Source organism: Argiope bruennichi, chromosome X2 (assembly GCF_947563725.1).
Source record: "Argiope bruennichi chromosome X2, qqArgBrue1.1, whole genome shotgun sequence".
Taxonomy (NCBI): Eukaryota; Metazoa; Arthropoda; class Arachnida; order Araneae; family Araneidae; genus Argiope; species Argiope bruennichi.
In genome coordinates this window covers 97,454,946-97,478,636 of record NC_079163.1, presented here as the reverse complement: position 1 = coordinate 97,478,636, position 23,691 = coordinate 97,454,946, and the positions used below count along the sequence as shown (strand labels likewise).

At 30.3% G+C, this 23,691-nt stretch overlaps 1 protein-coding gene across 4 annotated transcripts in view; it reads right to left on the bottom strand.

Moving 5' to 3' along the window:
- Positions 1–2,818: 2,818 nt before the first annotated feature.
- The window catches only part of LOC129960797 (SCY1-like protein 2), a 334,172-nt gene continuing 313,299 nt past the window's right edge, over positions 2,819–23,691 (bottom strand). For 2 of the 4 annotated variants that reach the window (XM_056074446.1, XM_056074449.1), the window contains 5 exons: positions 17,846–17,887; positions 16,183–16,322; positions 13,299–13,501; positions 11,122–11,313; positions 2,819–6,073 (listed from right to left, as the gene is read on the bottom strand). In XM_056074446.1, coding sequence (XP_055930421.1) covers positions 6,053–6,073; positions 11,122–11,313; positions 13,299–13,501; positions 16,183–16,322; positions 17,846–17,887 — 598 coding nt within the window. In that variant the 3' untranslated portion in view covers positions 2,819–6,052. The remainder of the gene's footprint in view (positions 6,074–11,121; positions 11,314–13,298; positions 13,502–16,182; positions 16,323–17,845; positions 17,888–23,691) is intronic. The other 2 variants (XM_056074447.1, XM_056074448.1) reach the window with 2 other exon arrangements.

Genomic DNA, 23,691 nt, shown 5'->3' with positions numbered 1-23,691 from the left:
TAATAATTCAATTAAAGTTCTGTTTTCAATCAATATTACAAGACCTAGAGCTTTTCATCATAAAGTGTTATTTCTTTCTGATGCATAATTGTTAACGCTGAGTTCATGCAACAATATCTAACGTGGAAAGCACTGGATAATGCACTGACGGAAAAAAATTCGAACACCAAGAAGGATTTGTGCTAAATAAACGAAATTTGATAGACTTGTTTGTGACTGTATTCATGATGACCAAAAATATGACCTGTATTCAAATTCTCTCACCCCCAATATAACAGTTATTTTGAATATAATTAATTTTATACGACTTTACTTTACTTATATAATTTTTATTTAAATATATCTTGTTAAAATATTTTTGATAAACTCTGTTAATACCTTCGCTGCCATGGTGTTTATACCTACGATTCGGACCATCGTTCCAATTAGGTGACCCCTTCTTTTCTATTTCTTAACTGTATTTAACTTGTGGCAATCTAATTAGACAGTAAATGTGGATTAATTAGAATGCAGGTGTGAATCACAGGTGAATTACACAGCAACTAAGGTATCAAATAATATATATATAATATTAGATTTTATTTAAGGTATGAAGTTGTGTTCTGGATTTTTTTTTTTTTGTCTCCGAGTATTCTTTTAAACGAATTTTTTTAAAATAGTTTGATCTAACGTTATGATTGATATCATGAAATTATACAAGTTTTTTCCTTCACATAGAAATTTTAACTCTTTTTAATGTGTAAAATAGGGTCTGAATATGAGATCGACAAAGCTGCTGAAACGACGCTAGTGTTTCAGGCAGATTTAATGTTGGTAACTAAAGATATTATAAAGTAATATTTGACATGATTGTAGGTATGCAATTAGGATGAAACTATTATATAATAAAACCTTATCTATTATTGAAATTAGGCTCTAAGAACGTATAATTTGCCTTTTAAAATTGAACTGCAATTTAATTAGTACCATCTGACTTTTGCATTTTTTAATTTGGAAAAAAATAGCAATTTTCTTTTCTATAATACTTTACTTAAATAGTTATATCTCAAAAAATTTACTTTGGAGTTGGCTCCTTTTAGTACAGGGTTAGCATAAATAAATGATCGGATATTAAATTCTTATAGTTTCGAAATTATTACATGTATTATAATCATTGATACATGAAAATAAAGAAAAATATTCTAATTTTTTTTAGTTACTAATGTTTGATGTACGAACATAACGCGACATACATCTAATCAATAATCGCATTCGTTCCACGCATTTTGAGGTTTTATACTGCTAGTGCTGTTTAATGAAGCATTGATACGTTCTTTAAGTTTATTGACTGTGTTCGGCATTGGGAACTTATGAACAAGGTCTTTGATGCACCTCCCCCCTATGAAAAGAAATCACATTAGGGAAGATCCTATGATCTGACTGACTATATGTCGAAGTGTAAATAAATGTTACCTACACGACCAATCCAGCTCCTCATTTAGGAAAGCTGGGAACGTCGATACTCCCAATGGGATGGGGCCTCATTTTGTTGAAAAATAAAATTCGTACTATCCTCAACTATATGTGGAAATAGCAATGTTTCCAATGTTCAGACAATTACCGTTGAGCAATATTAAAAAAAAACTTGGTATGTTTTCCTTTATTTTTCTGTATCAAAACTCATTCTATGTATAATAGTATTTAAAATATAATTTTTTAAAATCTGGTTATTTATTTATGCTAATCCTATGTAACCACAACAATATATTTCACTAATATCTGCAGTAGATTTTTGAGGTGAATGTTCTATTTTCTGTGACTGATGATTAATTGCTCTCTCTTTCTCTGTGTTTTGTAACATGGTAAAAGCATTTCGAGCACTGAAAGGTTACTTTTTACTCTGAATTAGAGAGAGTTTATGAATCAAGAAATTTTAAGAAGTTAGCTCTTTATGGGAAAACTAACAATCCTGCTGCACCAAAGATCTTGCTTTTGCTTTTTATTCAATCGCAACATATTTTTTTAAGAATAATTTCTCTTCCCAGCAGCTAGCAGCCTCGGAGTTTCTGTTTTAGGAGTATAATTCCATATTTATAAAATTTGTTTTTTGGCAACAATTTCAAATGTAATTCAATTTTTTAAAAAAATGTAGAATTTTTTTATTAGCAATATTTACCTGAGACAAACATCAGTGACGCGATGAGCAATACATTTAACTGCGAGGTTGTTTAATTAACATTTTGCAAATTATTCACTTATCGGGATGATGTAAAAAGGCATCCATTGTGAGCAGAAAAAGTCGTATTAAGAGAATGGATAAGGAATGTTGGCAGTTTGCTCGTTGTTATTTTTTTGCAGAAAATTTACGCGAATTTTGAGATTTTATTTATATTTGTTTGAAACCAATCTGTCTATTTGTATTTCTAGACAGATTTACGAATAGATGTATTATCTAGATTGATAATACATCTAGATAATATTACCTTCTATGATCATAAAAGAAAAAAAAGATTATATATTGAATAAGTTGTCAGAAAAAGGGAAGAAACGCTCCTCCCCCGAAAAAAAAAAATCTAAACGCATGCAACATGAACAAAATGCATATTATCATTTAATGCTCATTAAAAGGAACGGTGGTTACTAAGTAAACTGCTGATATAAATAATCTCATTAAAAAATTTTGTTAAAAATAATAAATCGTTTTTTTTGTATTTTTTATTTTCGAGAGAAAACACTTTTTGGATTCGTTCTCTTCTTTAAATTCCCGATTTAATTGTTATATGTGTGAACTTTGAAAATGTTGTTTTGTGTTGTACTGAAATAAATGAAAAAAAGCAAATACACAGATAAAATTTATTTTCCTGTTGTGTGATAAATGAACATTTAAACAGACAGTTCTAGCGATTAACAGAGCAATGAAAGAACACATAATACATAAAAGAATTTTCAAGGTTATTGTTAATATCTTTAGCACATGAAAAGACACAAACACACCATGCACAGCGCCTCGCAGGGCTATGAATGAATATTGTTTTCTGTACAAGGAATGAATAGCAAGAGAAAACTTTGATAGAAAGAACACACGTAGGCGTGCACAAATGGTCACAGAGCACGATTTTTGACAAAAAGATCTTGACTACAATAAAAATTAATTGGCACGTTTATCGTTATTTCCATCATTCGATGTGTGTGGCGCTCAGTTAACAGCAACACTTCTTTGAAGTCCAATCATAAAATTTGGAGGCTAAAGAAAAAATCTAACCAAAAAAAAAAACAATTTTAGCAACTTATTGTTACCTTTTTTCCTACTTATGTAAACTGTTTTGAAATGTTAGAAAAATTATTTCTTAGCTATAGATACTCTTCTGTAAATGATTGTCCACAATTGAGTAAAGCAGCGATTATGCATGTTTAGGGACATGAATTGAATTGAATTAGAATATATATTAGAACCCATAGAGGCTAAAAAAATAGCAAATCTTTAGGGTTTTTTTTGTTTCTTTCCAATTATTTCATGGGCACAGAGCCAAAAAATGAATTGCTTTTATATTTGAAAAAAAGAAAAAAAAAATTTCTGAACGCTAAATATGAACCTTCTTCAGATGACAATAAAAGAAGTGTCTGAAATCACTGACAACATATAGAGAGGAAGAAGAATCGAACTAGTGAGCAGAATATCTGATCCTCTGCTCAATAGAATCCTAGCGTCACATGACTTTATACTACAGTTCAAAACGAAACACAAAAACTTCCCAATCCCTATTAATAGGGAGAAAACGAAGCGCCCTAATTCTTACTTGGACCCATTTTTTAAATTTTTCTACATGTGGGTTGAAAATATCCAAAGAGTTTGTCCTTTGCCCTCTGATATGTGAAAATCTAGCATATTTGCTTAGCAATTTTTAAGGTAATCAGATATGGATTTGAGTTTTCAAGTGATTTTCCTTTGTCTAATAGAAAATGAAACATCCGCCTGCTTTCACAGCATTTTTTATGAAAATAAAAGAGCAAAATATCGATTTGAAGCAATGTGCTAAAAATTGGTCCTTCGCTACAAGAGGCAGCGCGCTTCGTTTTGCATGAACATTTCTTCAGCAATGAAAATTCGACCAGAAATATAACGATAACTATAAACATGACACGAAATAGTGCGGCAATGAAACAAAGTGCATCAAGAAACATGTGCAACCTGCTCGGCATTTTGCAACCATGTAGCAACATCTACCATGAAGGAATAAGAGAACTCTAAAATCATTTTCTTAATGGAATGATTGTTTGAGAAACCAAACCCAAAAGGATCGATTTTCTCGCACGTAGATACTAAAACAAGAAACATGCAATCACTGCGCTGATTGGTAATCACATATAGATAGATATTTTTTGAGGCAAGTAAATAGGAAAGGGACTAAGTGCCAGGCAAGGCTCAGAGGTATACCTATATCTAATAGATATACGTTGAGCAAAAGTTCAGGCTTTCCATATCAAATATTCTTCCTTTTTCATTCGAAGGTCAATATGCACCGTACTTAAATTTTAAATCTACAATTTTGGATTACTTATTATGCTTGTATTGGCACTTAACCCCCTTTTATTTTACAATCCTCATTTGTTATAGAATATAGAGAAAAGGAGGGGACAGTAGAGCATCAAAATACCTGTTTCGTGAAACATTATATTATGATAACTCTTCAAGATACAACAACACAACAATAGAATATACCATACAATGTACTACAGTAATTAGTTCACATTTAGATTTAAAAAAAAAACGTTTTGGAATTCCCAATGAAGCTATATGATTTTCCACGTGTATAAACATGATCTGAAAATCGAAAGCAAAACCTACACTGAGTTTCTTGTTTATTATAAGAGCAGTGAATTTTTCATCCTTATTAAAACTTCCACCATCGTTGATAGTTGTAAGTGGTCCCCGAAGAAATTATTCTTGCAAAATTATGAAGTATGAAAGGCTGAGATATTTTATCGCCAGCCTTAAAGCAAATGTCTCACTCTCCAGAAAATACCGACTGAAATTGAGCGTTTCAAAGGTATAAAGAAATTCTCCTTTGATCAAATACGAGATGCTTCAATAATTTAATAAATGTATATTCATGATTCAGTAATATTAGTTATGCACATGGATAAAGTATATTTATCAAATTGAATGTGTTACTTGGGTAGCATTGCAATTTTTTGTCGTTCAAAAATGTAAATAAGTGAAAAGTCCCGGCAGTTGAAATCTCAATTATATTAAGGTTCATAACTCAAAATTAAAAAAACCTTAAAATGCATTTTGAGCTGTTTTGAATCAATTAAAGGGCTTTATTTGGGCGTTTCGAAAAAAAAAATTCCGGATTACAAAATCTTTGCTTAATCTGCAATATTTGCAAGTCACGAGAACAAATAGCAAAGAATGAATATAGTAGAAGGTTATAACTATAACCGATCATAATTACGAGTTTCATAATGCCAGTCTTTTGAAAAGACGAAATGCAAATCAATTTGTTGCAAAAGGAGTGCCTGTGTACATTGTACATAATAATAGACACTTCTAGATCTTTGTTAAGGTAGAAAGTGATTAGGATCACCTTCATCAATTCGTGATAACATCTCCCCCCAATGTTTATAGCTAAGTCTTAACTAGACTAATATCATTAAACAATAGCTATTAGCATTAATGTATTCGATTGTGAGATGACTCTTATGGAACACTACATAACGTACAGTCGTATACATCAAAGTAGAGTGAGACATTTCTTTCTAAATCCACTGCTCTCTGAATAGAAACGGTAGAATCCAACTTAGCATGAGCTGAAAGGCTCTCTTCTACAATACACAGATTAAATCCAACTCCTTTCACAGTCTTTCCTTTCTATAAAGTTTTGAAACAGGAGATTCCCACGTTCTGATATGGAGGGTTGGAAATCAATTTTGAAGATCTTTTTAAGAGGACCAGGTGTTGGTCGCTGCATTGTCGTGGATTGTCAAAGGGGGGGGGGTTCACATTAGGTCAGTATTGTTTGTTTTTTTCTCTCTGTCCGCCCCCCAACCTTTGATTTGACAATCCAACTTTTTATTTTCCGAAGAGGGATTGCTGTAAAGAAAAGAACATTATTAGTAAAGATCATTTTATATGTTGTCATTAGAAATAACTGAAAATCTTAAGATATTGGCAGAATGAAGATGACATGTTTAAGTTAGTTAGTTTTTAAGTGTTTTATTTTACTTCTTTCTTGTCTGCGAGTTTTCCGTTCGAAAAATCGTTTCACATTCGTTTTCTGAAAAGCTGATTTGTTGTATGTAATCGAGCATAATATAATATTTTAATATTCCCAAAAATTATATAATTTTTCTTATGGAATCAAAATTATTTGAGGAAGATATAGTTATCAAATGAGTGTCTAATTTTAAACCTCATCATGAGAGTATCTTCATACTTTTAAAGCGAGGAGAGATAACAAGAATGATCTTGATTTGTTACTAGGATTCGAGTAAACAGAAAACTCTAACGAGCATGATTCCTTTAATATTGATATATAAATCCAGTTTAATTTTTCATTTAGAAAAGGCTCAAAAATTTCACAGTTATGAACAATTAACTTTAAAAAGGTAAAATTTGAAATTCTATTGCTTTACAATTCAAAATGACGCTTCGTAAAGATAATTAAAATTTATAAGTTTTTGTATAGTATTTTTAAAAGTATTCAAACATTTTGGAATATCTAAACATATATATTATTGTGCTACACTTGTAAAGTTAAAAAAAATGATTTTAAGAATTATGTGTAATTTTTAAATATTGTGAATCAGTATTTTTTTTAAGATGCTTAATCGTTTACCAAATTATACATTAAAAAAAATCAGCCATATATGAAGAGTTTTATTTCAAGCTTTAATGGACCAAAAAAAATGAGAATAGTAGAGAATAAAATGAATTTTTTGATCAAAAGTTATGTACAAACATTGCTACATTTCTACATAATCGTCATAAAGATTCAAGCATTGTGTATATCGTTGAACCAGATTTTCGATCTTCTCTTCGGGCCTCGGTGGCCTGATGGTAAGGTCTCGACTTCAGAATCAGTGGGTTTAGGTTCGAGACCTGCTTCCACCGAAGAACCATAGTGTAAGCGGGTCTGGTGCACGTTAAATCTGTCGGGACCAAGAGTTTGGAGAGGTAGGTGCCAGTTCAGGTGTCGTCCTTGTCATCTGATTGTGGTTCAAAAGTTCCATTCCAAAATAGCCCTACTGTTACTTTAAAACAGAAAGTTAATATAACTGAACTCGATCTTGGCATGCTAGTTGGTAAGCATGTTACTTAGAATTGCAGCATTTTCCATTTATTTCGAACTTGACTTGTTAAACAAATTCTGCTGTGAAAAGTCCTTGTACCTATTATCAAAAACACGATTTAAGCAAGGTAAGTTTCATTTTCTCTGAATTGCAGAACTGACTAAAAGGCCAAAACTTCTAGACTAATGAGAAGCTTCAAAGAAACGTCGGCCCACTTCACATTACTGGCAGCACCATTCTTCCAACAGGGCACTGGATAGCAAAATGATAAATAGTTGAATCTTCAAGGTAGTTAGGATTAAAAGTATCTATTTGTTTAAAAGTACTTTTGGCAATAAATTCCTTTTTTCCCTACTCTTACCTTTTTTTGCTAATATGTTGGAAATGAGAAGAAGTAAACAAACAAAAAGTCCTAGTACTTTTATATGCTTTGTTGTACAACATTTTTTATTATCCCATCTTACGGCTGCATTAAAAAATTTCGGACTTAAAACTGACGAAAAAATATTAACATTACGTTTATAAAACACTTGTGCATTGCATACAGTGAAGCTCTATTAAATGGCCGAGCCTGCATAGAGATCACTCCTATCAATCTTCACTTTTATATTTGTTTGGAACTTTTAGCTCACAAACAAAACTTTAAAATAAACGCTAGGAATGGCCACTCAAACCCCTTCGAGTGGCAGGTTTGGTTACTTTTTCAACTGCAATGAAATACGTTCCATTCGTCTCTCTGACCGTGAACATTTTAAGAGAATGAAGGACAAAAACCATATTGTAAATGCAGAAATCAAATTGAAATTAACCGATCATTTTCCAAAATAAAGAGAAAAGATAATTTCATTTTTTATAGGAGTGGGAGATTCAAACAGCTATGGTAACGAAACACAGAGCAAGAAGACATTTTCGTCTCTAACATTAGTATTTTGATCCCTAACCTTTTTTTTTTTTTTTTTTTCAAAAATTTAGATGAACATCATTGTGACTGAAAAATACTTTGGTGATATTATTGTCCATTCTTCTTCAACTATTGACAAACAAATTAGAGATTTACTTTTCCAATAAAAAAAAAAATTGGAAAAGAATTCCTACCACGAGGGAAAGAAACTGAAATATCCAAACAAAGATAAATTCGGTTAAAAAAAAACAAACTAGTAAGAGGTGAATTTTCGCATGCTTTGTAATAGAGGTATTAACTTCCTCGCTTGGACCTTGGGAAAGGCTTTAAACGTGACAGGTGCTCAGATTTTGATTTTAAGTCTCGCACATGAGCATTTTGTACTTCATAGTATAGCGATGAAAACCGAATATACATTTTGAAAACTTATTTGCCGACTTATTGAAACCAAAATTTGACACAGAATTGTAATTTTAGTAACAAGATCCCATATTATCTTTCATTTTTCTAAGTCATTGTGTTTTAAAATTATCGCTTTCGCATGAATAGGAATGTACAGTATAGGTTGTCGACCTTGTAATTCAGAATTTGATACAGGGTTACTCTTAGATGCTAAAATTATGTACAGAATTTTATTTATCTAGCTCATCGTGTTTTGTAATTAACGTGTTCATTTACTTTCTGCTAGATAGACAAACAAACTTGTCTTGTTCTAATTTGTTAATTCATTGAATGAAAATGCACATTTATGCGATTAGAGGTGGGAAATGACTTATGCTTTGTAGCCGAACGCTTACACAAATGAATTGCTTGCTATGAATATTTCTTTGACTCGGGTAAAAAAGACAGCAAGCCATTGAAACATCCTCCAATGCTAATTCTCGACGATTGGCATTGGAAGCTCTCAGATCAAAATCCAGCGCTCAGGATCTACAAACTGTCAAGTGCTCAACGTTTGGAGGAGTGTATAGTAGCTATGCAGGTGCTGTAAAATATTCCGAAATGAATAATTGTGCAATGTAATATCAGTTTTTAAAATTTTTTAACTAATTAAAATTAACTAAATTTTTGACAATGTGGGTAAGTTTTAACAAAGAAATTGTAACTGACCAAATGCTAATTCTTCATTAATTTTACTTAAAAAGTGACGGTTGAAAAAATGTTTAATTACATTTCCAGCAGTTCTTATTCTTGTTTTTAAAAATTTAGCCAATCATGATTTTTTTAAATGATTAGTCATAAATATTTGGTGGTTTTTTAATTTTTATTTATGGCTAATTTAGATTTATTTTATTTAAGTTTTAGATTTGCGAATCTTTTTTTTTTTTTTTTTTTCAAAATTTGAAACCACGCTTCTACTGCTTTTAGAGCTGTGATGCGTTTTCGGTAACAGCTTTATTCTTTCAGAAACCATATAACAAGAAACTAATACGCTTTACTACTGCAAGTGCTGAGCAGTAGGGTATTAGTACAGAGTTACTCGTAGTACTTTGAGAAATGTTTATTTTCTTTGAAGAGAAGCATATTGTTTTTTTAACTGCATTTCTCTTGAAGACTGAGAGCTCTAAAAGAAAAAAAATAATAACATCTCTTTTGAAAATACTTTTTTATGCTGTAAAAGGTAGAAGATAATTCTATTTTATCAAAAATATTGGTACGAAAGCAAAATTTCAAAACAGATTAGAATAAAAAAAAAAAAAAGGCTCTATAATGCTATAAAGAAACAAAGCTGCAACGAATAGCATAAGAAATTACTAAACACTCATGAAAATCAAAATATATATGTGACTAAAATTCCAATTTAGAATATTTTTACTATCTCCTCACACTTTTACAATTTTATGTCGACGCCCATATTTTTGACAAAAATTTTTCTACCTCTTAACATACTAATAAAAATATTTCATAAAATTTTTAATTCGATTATTTGATTGTTGATGGATTTAAATATTACCTTTATAATTAAATAAAGAGGTGATTATATTTATACACAGAATAAAGTTGGCATTATTGAAGTTCCCCAGTCCCTATACATGAGTCGCCTCAGTACACTTTCCAGAAAACTAGAATAAACTCATATCTATTTCCTATTTTGGGAGTAATTTGCTGTTCCTGAGCCAAGGAAAAGATGATAAGGATGATACCAATTTATTTTTGGAGTCAAATAATAGAATTTGGAAATCGTAATTAATTTGTTATAATTTACAAGAATCCACAGGGAAATGAAAAATATTTTCATAGATAAAAAATAGTTACTAATCTGATACGATGTAATTAAAATTGTTAACTTTTGAATGAAAACAAAATTTGAATCGACAAAGAAAATCTTAAATATTAAATTCCTTGAAAAACAGCTTAGTTGGACGAAAAGTTGGAGTTCTAATAATGATACTCTAAAAATCTATTTAAGTTTTGAAATTAAATTTTTAATTTATTTGTTTCGAATGAATATTCTATATTTAAAACATAAGGTAGATATTATGGTACATTATTATGAATATAGCCATTCACAACTGATATTCATATTTTTAAATTTAAAATTTATAGAAAGTGAACTTGTATGAGATGGCTTCATATTAACCATCTGATTCCTACTAATCTAGAAGCCCTTGGATTTCAGAATGCTAAAATGCCCAAGTTCCTCTTTCAAACTTGGGTGAAATACCCTCTTCCTCCCCAAATATGTCAAAAACAACTTGTATTCCAAAGTTGTTATATGAAAGAGTGCTTCGATTTCTCTATAACGAATAAGGGAATTTATAGAAGGGAACGGGTTTATACCTCTGCATAACGCAACTCCTTTAGAATAGGGCACTTTAAAGGAACAAAGCAGGCGTCTTGGGTATTGAGTTAATCATACTTAACGAAGGAGATGAAAATCTGGAGGAAATATTCGGGCGGTCACAGTAGTTTGATACTGAAAGGATAAAACAAATGAAATTCCTTACCACTCCAGATCCTATTTGCTGTAGCAAACTGGATGCAGATCCCGCAGGGCTGGGGCCACGGCTGTTGCAGCTAGCTGGTACACCACTGCTGGCATAAAGAGCTGCTGCAGAGTAGCGACGCATGTTTGAACGGCCCGATGACAAGAAATCCATTCCCATATTGGGTGTGGTTTGTATAGGTGATGGGCTTATCTGTAAAATAACAGATTTTGCTTTATGTAGATTTGTTCTTCTCAAAGCGGACTCATTAATACAGATTACAACATGCGAAATTCGTAATGTCTCTGTATTTATCTAGAGAGATGGTATGCAGGACATAATCAGTTAATAAAACACGTATTGTAAAATAGGCATGATAGGCTCTATTATGAGAGTCAAATGCGTGGAGCTCTAACTAGGAGGCATGTCCTGTCAACAGTGATTGAACTGTTAATCAATCTGCATGATCACTGTTGTACTGCAAGACGGATTGAGAACTCGTTTACTTAGATAGGAATTTAAAGTAACCAAAAATGAGCTATCGCCCCCTCTCCCATCATACCTGAGCGTCTGGGGTAATCTGAATAACCAAGTCACCACGAAAATAAAAACGCATACTTTGGATAACGTATTATAACCTCCATTAAGGCGTGCTTCATTTTCCACACTTCACACAGAGGTACAGCTCATCATCGGAGTGGAGGTAATTCGATATTATTATTACGCCCACCAGAAAAGCAAGAGCTAACGATCATTCCAATAACTTCTCATGCTTTTGTCTGAAGTTCGCTTCCTGTTGGATAGCTATATAGGAAGTAATTTACGGCTGAAAGTATTTTGCATAGACATTTTATTCCACTTCAGACTAATAAAACTCTCGCAGAAAAATGTCCCATTAATCACAATAACAGCACCCGCATTTATCAGGTAGTTTCAGTGTCTTATCTATATGAACAACCAATGGCAAAATTTACGAAGTTATCAATACACTATTTTACATGATATGAAACAATGGAATTCTCTGTAAGGGGTCAATTTTTTAGGATCTTTCAAACAATTATGCATCTAATTTTGGGGGTTAGAATTAAGTCTGTTTTCTACTACATTTCGTCATTTTCGTGGATTAATGTGTTTGTCTTTTTTACTATTACAGCATTTAATTATGTTATGATTCTACAAATAAGAATATAAAATAGTTTCTTTAAAGATATTGAGTTTATTTGCCAATGTTGCATCTAAATAAGGATTTACAAACATCGGCACTTAGAGAGTTAATGTTTCAGTAGAATGATCAATGGAAATTTCGAATTAAAAGATTATTTTTACTTCTGAAAGAATATGGGAACATACTGCTAATTTCTTTAGATTTACGAATAAACCCACTTCAGGTGCTTATAAAAATACCAGTTTTGAAGCTAGGTAGACCTTTATAGCAATTAGTACATTACAAGCCTAAAACTGAAGTCTTCTAGACGGCACTTTTGTCTTTTATTTCTAGTTCTCTCTTTTATATCTAAAAAATACGAATTTGGTGGTATCCATGCAAAAACTAAATTTTAAGCAATTCTTCTTGATAAAAAAATTAATTTGGGCGCTTGAGAAACATGCTTACAAGCTCATTCATCTCCGGTCATCTAGAATCGGAGAGACCTAAATTGCTCGATTTTTCACACGTAGGAGTGTTCTGGACAAAGATTGCGTTATGCAAGAATGAGAAAAATTGTGAGTCAGCGAAACGTTGTGGTTGGCTGACTTCTAGTTGGATTTTTAATAATGAATTTAACTAGAAAGATCAGTTAGAATATAATTCAGACATGCAATAGATGCGATAACTGAAAATTTTCGTTAATTTTTTTTTATTACGTACAAATTGTAGATAATAAAAAATAGGTGAAAATGTCATACGTTAAAAACCACACAGTTAAACATGTGGAATTTTGATAAAAATGGAACAGCGGAGATCATTAGCTGCATATTATATATTGTGACAGCATAATGCAATGACATAATATAATAATTATTTCGTTGTATTACAGATTACGTTAATGTAACTAATAAAACTGCATCAAAAAATATTCTAAACATTGACAATATGTACTGCATGAGAATGAGGTTTTAGAAATGATTAGTTAATGAATTACATTAATGTGTTGAAATTTTATAATTGAAGATTTAATTTTGGTTCTTTTTATCCATACCTTTGTAGTCGAAAATTGAAATCGCACATCTTGAGGACAGACACTAGAATGTCTTCTCTGCTGCACCCCAGCGGGGGTGTAGGATCCATCTGGGCTCGAAGGGGCAATCAAGATCCTTGGAGGTTGTATGGTATTGTCCGAATGGCGTCGTCCAGGCAAGGTGGCTTGCACTCGAAGGAGGTTTGAATCTGGAGATGAAGCCTCTGTAAGAAATATCATAGCTAATCATGTTCTACGATACCCTCACGGGTTTTGAACCGGTAGGGTAGGGTAGGATCGTGGAACATCTAAAGCTTGAAAGAATCAAAGAATTGCTGCGTGATTTTGAAATGGCTCAATTTATTTTTTGAAAACCATTGCCTTAAGCAAAAGAGTACACGATAGAATATCAATTTAATTTTGGAATAATGCATAATCGATGAGTAATGTTTTAATTAGATCGCGTACTCAAATAATAAAAATAAAGGTGAAATTAAATCACGGAGTTTAATTCTTTGAAATGTTAAGAAAGTAACTGATCAAATCTGGATGTAAATTTGAAAATCTGTACTCTTGTTTGAATTGGTTACATTGTTAACAAATGCAGAAGACAATTTTTTTTTTGAATTGAAAACATAATTTTTTCACTACTATTTCATTTTTTATTCAAAGCAGATAACAAAATGTGAAAAGCATTTAAGTCGAAACACAAGTGGGAGTGAAGAATAGTTGTTAGGAACTGAACATAGTTGTCTTCTGCACAATGTTAAACAATTTGAACTAGCCTTAGAAATACAATATACTTACCTGCAAAATTTTAAAGATAGTTAAAAGTTTACTTTTTTCACACCAACCATCATCTAAATATATACAGTCTTATATGGGATCTTAGAAGTCCATTTTTGCAATGTGCAAATTAAAATTTATTCTGATGAGGAAAAATCCTTTCTTAAATACAAAGCTGAATGCTAATGGAAATTTCAAATCTTTAGTGTATAATTAATTGCTCTCAAACGTTTAACTCATAGTGTCTTTTTCACTGTTCCTCGTATATTATTCACACGTATTTTTCGATATTTCTAACATAAGAATCCTTTCTTCTAATTGGGGAAAAGAACTAGTTATGTTACGTTTAGAATTGTTTTCGTTTTAACTAAACAAATTTAAATGGATTTTTATTGCTTTTTGTCATTAAAGATGAAAGCAGTTTTAAGGAACATACCGTTTTTAAAAAGTTGTTCCCCCCCCTTTTTTTTTTCAAAATGCAGGCATACTAAGAAAACAGCTTTTAAGCCAATGGAAAAACATTGTATTTTACAGATGTACATTTTTTTAAATGTTGGTTAATGTTTAAATTCTCATACATAATTTTGTTATAAAAACTAATTTCAGTAATTATTGTTTGAAATATAAAAGCTTATGCTATAATCAGAATAAGCTACGAAGATGCAATTTTTTTTCAAATTCTTGAAATGCAACTTTTGAAGTGAACCAAACCTTTTTCAAAATGACTATCCATTTACAAACAACCATTTACTTCTTAATCCTTTTAAAAGATCAGCCTTGTAAAAGGTATAATGTTTAAAAATATTATACCATTTTCCATACATAGAAAGCCAATTTAGACTTCGTTTTGAATCATGTTACATGATTTGTCATAAAGTATGATTCATATTCGTTTTCTAAAGTTGAATATATTAGAATACTAATTCTATTTATATTTATTTATTTATATATTTTTCTAATTGATGAATCGTATAATAATTCTCAGTATAAAATTATGTTTTAAACCTTCTTACATTTGTGATTTCAAGTTTGTATACTAACTCAAAATTCAATATATATACTATTTAAATTTACATATTATTTTAAATATGCAATAAAATGTATTTAATATCTAAAAAGGCTTTGCCCAAAAAGTTTACAATTGTATATAGCATTAAAAGAGCAGACATTTAATTTGGAGCTTTGGAGCCTTTTTACACACTAAATAATTTTAAAATTTCCAACCACCTTCAGAATCAGCTGTTATTAGCAACCTTAGTTATTGTATTTGTATACTGTCCTTACCTTAGTTATTGTATTAACTGCTCTTTAAAATTAATTCAATGGAATAATTTTTGAAATTTTAAAAGTCCTTAAAATTTATAACAGAGAACATTCTTTATAATGATTTATTTTGTTGGCATTATCTTGTTTAATATTATCTCAGTGACATTTTTATCTTGTACAGAATTGCTTGAAGTTGATTCTTATAAATGAAAATAATTTGACCAACAAGAAATGCACTGCTCATTGCACAATTTGATTCTTATAAATGAAAATAATTTGACTAACAAGAAATGTACTGCTCATTGCACAATTTGATTCTTATAAATGAAAATAATTTGATTAACAAGAAATGTACTGTTCATTGCACAATTTTATTTAACATTATGATTAAAAAAAATTTAAACGATTTTTGACTCACTTCCTAACATATTAGGTTTGAAATTTCGAGCACTTTTCGAAATTTTGAGAAATTTTAGTTGACAATATTCTATTTTAATATTTTTAAAAATTTAATAATCCATTATTAAAATGAAATTTTTATTTCAAATTAATTGTACCAGTGAGCAGTGAATTTGTGAAAAAAAAATTGATGACAAATTACCAAAAGATTAATAATAAAAAATTGAAAATTAAATAGAAAATAGCAATAATAAGAATTCTACTTTTTTGTACCCGAATAAAAGCGTGTCTTTAAAAACTGTTTCTATTATGAAAAACCAAATCGGATTGGTTTTATTTCAGCATGACAGAAATAGAACTATCTACTTAATTCTATTTTTTTATTCTGATTGACAAAAAATAAATAAATAAATAAAAAACCTGCTGTAACTTAGAAAAGAACTAAGCTGATTACCTGATCCACCATTGGCGCCAGATGAGCGTCGGGCCACGTCATCCACGGAAATGGATTGTCGCCTAGATTCCAAGCGAAGAGTAGGGGGTCTGTGGGGGTAGCTGGCCGATTGTTCTGCATTTGAGTAAGTAGTAGGAATACTGCACGGAAAACAAAGACAATCTGACTCAGGCAGAGGCTAAGGGTGGGTTGGATCACTAAGCTAGAAGGAAATGTCCGGGGACTCTCAGGGCGAGTACTAAGTGTATGATGATTGGTCAGTTGTAAGACAGATGCGCTCCTCATTAACTAGTGGCATTTGCCCTCATGTTTTAAGTTTACTGGAGCTTAAGCATCTTTGGCAGGAAAACTTGGCGAACAACTAAGCCTTCGAACAACCTAAGGCGAACAACCTTCTTTTTTGAAGAGGTATAACAGCTTTTTGAATTACTTAATTTATAATGAAATTTCAGATTTTCGTTTGAAGTAAATACTTTTTTACATGGATTTTTATACCAATATATTTCCATTAAAGATATTGAATAATTTTGATAAAATTAAGGATTTAATGATGAAATTAGAACTCTTCCTTTAGTACTAATAAGTTTGTTTAGATTTATATTCTGTAAAGCTGTAATTTATGTTAAATATTTAAAAAAAATCATTTCACTTTTATATTGACTGAAATGTGGCCAAAGATAATATGAATTAGTCTGTCAAAAGTAGGAGCAAAAAGTTATAGATCTTTTTTATTTTGAAATTTGAAATATCTATAATAACTATTAAAAATATTACGAATGTTAATAACAATAGTTTCCATTACATCACTTTAGCAGAAGTAAAACTACTTTAAAATTTAATTTAATAAAATGTATATTTCAGAAGAAATTAAACTTAATAAATTATGTAAAAGGGGTTTATAAGTAAATTTCAAAAATAGGACTCTGCGAATATTACTTTTAAATTATAGAAAATTACGTTGTTGTTAAAAAATGTTGTTGTTATGAAAATTATGTTGTTGTTTCAAAAGCTGAGAATGAGCGTCTCAATTATATAGTAGGTAATATAGTGTCATAATTAAATAAGTGACATTAATAAACAAAATAAGAAACTCAAATTTTAATCAAAACATAATTGCAAAGGGTATTTTTTATGTTATGAAGAAATGTGAGCAAAATATAATTGTAACAGCTAAATAATAGAATATTAGCATTCTTCTGTTCTCTTTATGCAATACATTATTCAGAGCAAGGGAAAAAGAACGAAGTTCATTTCAACAAACCTACACTGTGAATATTTTTTAAAAAGAATTTTTTAAATCTTATGAATTTTACTCACATAATCACTATCGTTATTATACAGAGAAATGTCTTGAAACTTCTAGAATATTAATATATTTTATGAAAAAAAAAATCACTAAGAACTAAAGAAAATAGACATTTTGAGTGAATAAAATGTGTTAGATAGAAAGAAATAATATAAAGTTTGAAGAAAATGTGCTAGATAGGAAGAAATCATATGAAGCTTGAAGAAAGATAGGAAGTTGAAATTTTGTTTTATGACTGAACATAGAAATTGGCTTTAAATCATAGTTTCAGTGACACAAACGTTTAAATTAATAATAAAAAAAACTCATTTAATTGGTTGGTAAATAGAATGGTTACCGCATTCCACACATAATTACCCATCGACTAGGCTCCGTTTTCTTGACATTTCTGTTGGGTACCTTAAGAAGAAAAACAGTTTGATCTAGGATGCTTGATTTCAAAATGGCACTTTACAATGGCAGATATAAGGAAAGTTTGTCGTATTTCACCCACTTTATCATTTTTTAATGAACAGTGAAAAAAGTAACTTTAATAAAACAAAAGTTACATAATTTTTTTTACTTAATCACCTTAAAAATACTAAGATACATATTATATACTATATATTATTTATATTAAAGCTTTAAGATATGTCATTTAAAATATAAAAAAAAACCCAATTTATTAAAACTGTTTCATAAGTCTAATTAAGGAAAATTATTTCCCAAATGGCTGCACCAATTTTTTAAAACTCAATTAAAGCAAAATACTTAATGTTTTTCAAATTCATATCAGTATATAATGTTTGAACTCAGATTTGACATTTTATGAACTGCCCCATTTGTTTAATTTTTTTTTTTCGTTTGTTGCTCGCGTACGATGCAGAAACACGCAACATTAATTTTTGTTCTGTTTGAACTAATATTTGATATCTTTTATGTCCCTTATTATCTCTTTTTTTCTTTGCATTGTTCTAATTTAAGATGATTGATAGTTATAACTATTTTCTGAGTGAGATAATAGTCCACTTGATTTGATTATCATATTTAAACAAGGATTTGAGGTTAACTTTGAGGCAACTTTTGAACAATCTAACCTTATCTTTAAAATGTTTGAATAAAATTATTAGAGTATATTATAACTAAGAAAGTTTCCTGTCTAAGGATATTACATGCTTTTCTTCTTGCATTGAGGTGGCATAATAATAATTTATTTTTTGTTAAAATATTTAAATAATGACTTTTAAATATAAACACTTGTTCCTAAATGCAGTCGGGCAAACCTGTCTCGAAAAATGATTCCACAAACTTTGCTTATGTGGTTGTGAAATAAGTATTATTTTACAGCTTAAATATTTAATAGAATTAAAACTCCGACGAAAGTTCAATCTATACGATTATCCAAATTTGGTAATTTTCCGCTATTGGCAAGAAATCCACAAAAGGAAACGATAGAATAAAATATAAAGTAATTACAAAATTATATGCGATTTCCTATTTACTTATACATAGATTTAGAATAAATTGAAAAATAACATTAAATCTTTTGATAATGCTATTGAGAAATTAGGTAGCAATTCGCTTTACATGTAAATCATTTGATAATGCTATTGAGAAATTAGGTAGCAATTCGCTTTACATGTAAATCATTTGATAATGCTATTGAGAAATTAGGTAGCAATTCGCTTTACATGCGAATAATAATAACTGACATAGTATCTAAGAATCAAGCGTTTTAATGTTGTGTACGTAGATACTGCATTTACAAATTGATTACACGTGCATGGAGTGATGTATTTAAGCATGACAATAAATGAATCAGAACCGAATGAAATATACGCTGTACAGATTTTCCAACTTGGAATAAAATGAGATAATATATATCGTTTGAATGAACTTCAGTGATTTTTAACATTTTCTTCATGAAATTATATATCTTTTTTTCTGAAAAAAATTAACCAGTACTTATTTTTATAATTATTCATAAGCTTCCCGTTGCACTTATTTCAGACAGCTTATTAATTTGCATAAAATTGAATTTAAAACAAATGAATGAACAATTTCATTGTAAAAAAAGCATGCACTGTGAGCAATATCATTTGGAAACATAATCAGCGCTTTTGTTTTTTATTAATAAAGAAAGAAAATATTTTAAATTGAAATTTAAAGAATCCTCTAGTTTAATTTTTGTTTTCTAGCGAATTCTGTCATAATTATTAATCCCAACAAATTATGTAAAATCCTAACAATACATAAAATTTAAATCAGACCTTTAGTGATGTTGACTATTATTTTACAAGAATTGCATTAATTCAGTTACTTTTCAATAACTATAAATACATCATATTTTTAATTAATATTTTGTAATGTTTTATATATTTATCTATCAGTTATCAGGGATATGAAGTGTCATTCGCTCACTGATATTGATTGATTACCAAATGTCATACGTTGCCAATGGGCAAACTCTTATAGACAAAGTTTTCAATGGGGCAACCATTTTAACGCTTGAGTTCACATAGTACTAGTTAATGAATTAGCGCAAGTATTACTACCCCGATTGGTTAAGGTGTACGTACACACTTGAAGACTTTTTTTTTAAATTTTAACTTTAAAAAATCCAGTTTTTTCACTGTAGGTTATTAATATATGTTTAAACTCATTTCAGTGAGAAAAAACCATATTACACCAATTATTAATTAATTAAATAATATCTAATGAGCTAATTAGCCTATTTTTTGAAACATGATATCTTAAATTCTAATTTGTACAGACACACAATTCTAGTTGGAAATGATACCTAATATTAGTCTTCATGTTGTCTGCCTCAAACAAGTTATAAAAATTTATAGTCTTTTTTAAACAATTTTTTCATCAACGATGAATAGAAAAAGCGAGATTTTTTTGTCATTTTAAATTTTAAACAGCTATTGAAAATTTATTTCTATAAATATAACTTTGATTGAGGCACAAAACATCCGCTATTTCATACAGATTATTTTGATATATAAATAGCTGTACTTGGTTCATTTCTTGTTGAGTTATGATTGTTTGAATGAAGCAACATAGTGGAAAAATATCATTCTTCATAAAATGAGTTTTAAAAAAACCGTAACTAGAGTTTTTAATGAAAGCACCTCAAGAAAAATAATTATAACTCGAGAAATATTTCGAATATTGACAACATCTTGGCATCGTTTGAAAGCTAAAGGATCAGAGAACAGTATTAAGCAATAAAAAAAATATTCGATATTTTGAACGATTTTCGAAGTTTCAAGTGTGTACATACACCTTAAGTAGACAGAGAATTCCTGATGTCAAAAATGGAAATGGGAGAATAAAAAGGGAATTAAAATTGTACAAGATGACACCCTCAGAAGGGCATGGTACCACATGGAGGATTTATAGTTTCCATCTTATGTAATGCATAAATGAAACATGAAATTTTTATGTCGCAGTCTTGTTCATATTTTAAAAATTCTCTTCAATTTCTTTTTTATTTATTAACTTGAGAATAATTTTTGCTGCAGAACTATTCAGAAGAAATATGAATAATACCGGTTTTTAATTGTATTTTAATTTATGCATGGTAATTTTTGTAAGTGTATTGAAAAGGTTTAAATGTTTCTAAAATTTAATTTTTAAGTACATTTTAATCAGCGCCATCTTCAGAAAGGAAAAACCGTCAAATTTTTTAATAATTAATTTGTTATTGGAAACTACAATTTTTAATTTGGGTTACAGTTTAGTTTAGTTATATTAGCGTCCCGTTGTAAAGCAACATTAGGGCTATTTTGGAACGGACCTCCTAATTTTGAACCGCGGTCAGATGACGAGGACGACACCTGAGCTGGCACCCCCCTCTCCACGCCACACCACACCAGCGGGAGGACGTTTGACATGATGGATTTAACGTGCAACAGACCCCCTTACACGACGGTTTTTCGGTGAAATCCGGTCTCGAACCTGAAACTTTACAGCTCACAAGCCGGAACCTTACCACCAGGCCACCGCGGCCCCTAATTTGGGTTACAATGCGTGCATGCATACAAACCTTATATACTGATATGAATTTAAGAAAAATCAGTAAAATATAGTAATTTCATCTGTATTATAAAATTATGCTGAAACATTAAAAATCTTTGATTTTAAAATATGAAAAGCGTTACAACTATAGAATTTACAATAAAAGTTAAATTTTTCTTAAGTTATGAACACGAGGTGCATTAGATTTCGGGTACCAAAATATACAATTCGTTTATACAATATATACAGAGTGTCCGAAAAGTACGGCTACACTTTCAAAAAATGAATTAAAAATAAAGATTTTTTTTTTTTTTATGTTCCATAAAGAAGCGATTAAAATTTCCTTCTAATGAGATGTAAACTAGATGGCGCTATGTCAACATTTTGCAACATTCTCGTTTCAAAATGGCTTCACAGCAAGAACGAGCTCAATTTGTATCACAGTTAATCGAATTTCATTCTTTAATATAGATAGAGCGTAAATTTCGGACTACCTACAATCGAAGATCACCTTGTAGATCCACAATTTATAAATTGCATGAAAGGTTTATGACGAAAGGGAGCGTATTGTCAAAACCAAAATCTGGCCACCCTTGCAGAACCTGTGATGATGTTACAAGAATTAAATAATGCTTTCGTCATAGTCCTCAAAAATCGATTCGCCTTGCGGTCCTTTAATTACAAACACCGAATCAACTGTGCGTGATGTAATGCATAAAAGATTACGACTTTAAGCATATAAACTTCAACTGTCGCATGAGTTAAAACCTAATGATAAGTCTCAACGTCGAACATTTGCAGAGGAAATGTTACAAAAAAGGGAAGATGCTTAAAATTTTCTACAATGCGTAATGTTTTTAGATGTGGCAACGTTTAAAGTATCTAGTATTGTTAACCGATAAAATACTCGAATATGCAGATTAGAAAATCCTTATACTGTACTGGAGGAAGCGAGAGAGAACTCTAAAATAAATGTGTATTGTGGCTTTCTGAACAATTGAATAATGCCTTTTTTCTTTTCCGAAGTAGCTATCCATTCTAACAATTACCTTGATGTGCTTGAAGTTTTCGCATTTCCATTAAGTACAGAACGTGCAACCCAACGTCATTGTTCAACAAGATGGGGCACTATCACACTGGAGTTTGGAAGTGCGAAAGGTTGTAGATGAAAAATTTCTCGAACGATAGATCGGAATAGGGGATCCAATACAGTGGCCACATATATCTCCAGACATAGCACCTTTACTCTTCTTCTTATGGAGATACGTGAAAACATTGTTTACCAATGTTAATTCGTGACACTAATGAACTGAAAAGTCGAATTATTGTGACCATTCAATGTTGATTCTGAATGCTTCTTAGAATGTGTCTAGAAATCTCGACGTGTTACGCACAACTAATGGTGCGCACATTGAAATCATGCAATAAAACATTGCAAAAAAAAAAAAAAAAAAAAAAACTGATATTTTTTTTATGGAACATAAACTAAGTGAATAAAACGTAGCCATATTTTGCCGACACCCTTATATTATCAACATTATTTACATAGACTAGTATTTAAAATTAAGAATAACAATTCCGCACAGTTTACGAAGAAACGGCTAGTTTTTATTCATCCAAATATTTGAATACTTTCTGAGGTTTTATTTACAAATTTTAAACATTCTCTTTGTGTGCCACTGACAAATTTTTTTACTTGTCACAAGCACTTTCGAAACTGTGTTGTGTTTTGAATTCTTTGCCCTCATCGATAAAATTCGGACGTGTATCCAAGCGAACTGAAAACAACTGATGATTGTTTGTTTCGCCGGAAACACTGCAACAAGGTTCGCCGTCTTCGTTACTGTGTACCCATTGCATCATTGACGTAATTAACTTTACAATATTTTGCAGCAAGAATACTTAGCGTCATTATAGATTTTGTATATATGCACACTACATAAAATCAAGGCACATGATTTAAATAAATTTTTTAATGAGCTTCTGTACTTCATTTAAAAAATATTTCTTAAAAACTGAATAAAGCAATTTCGCACTGCATCTAATAATTTTAGTCATAAAAAAAACCCATTAGTATTATTGATGTTTCTATGCTGCCATATGTAGCTACATCCGATATTATCAGAGTTATTAAACATACGATTCCATTTAAGTTAAAAACTCTAATGTGACTTATGTGAGTTATGGAATATTACACT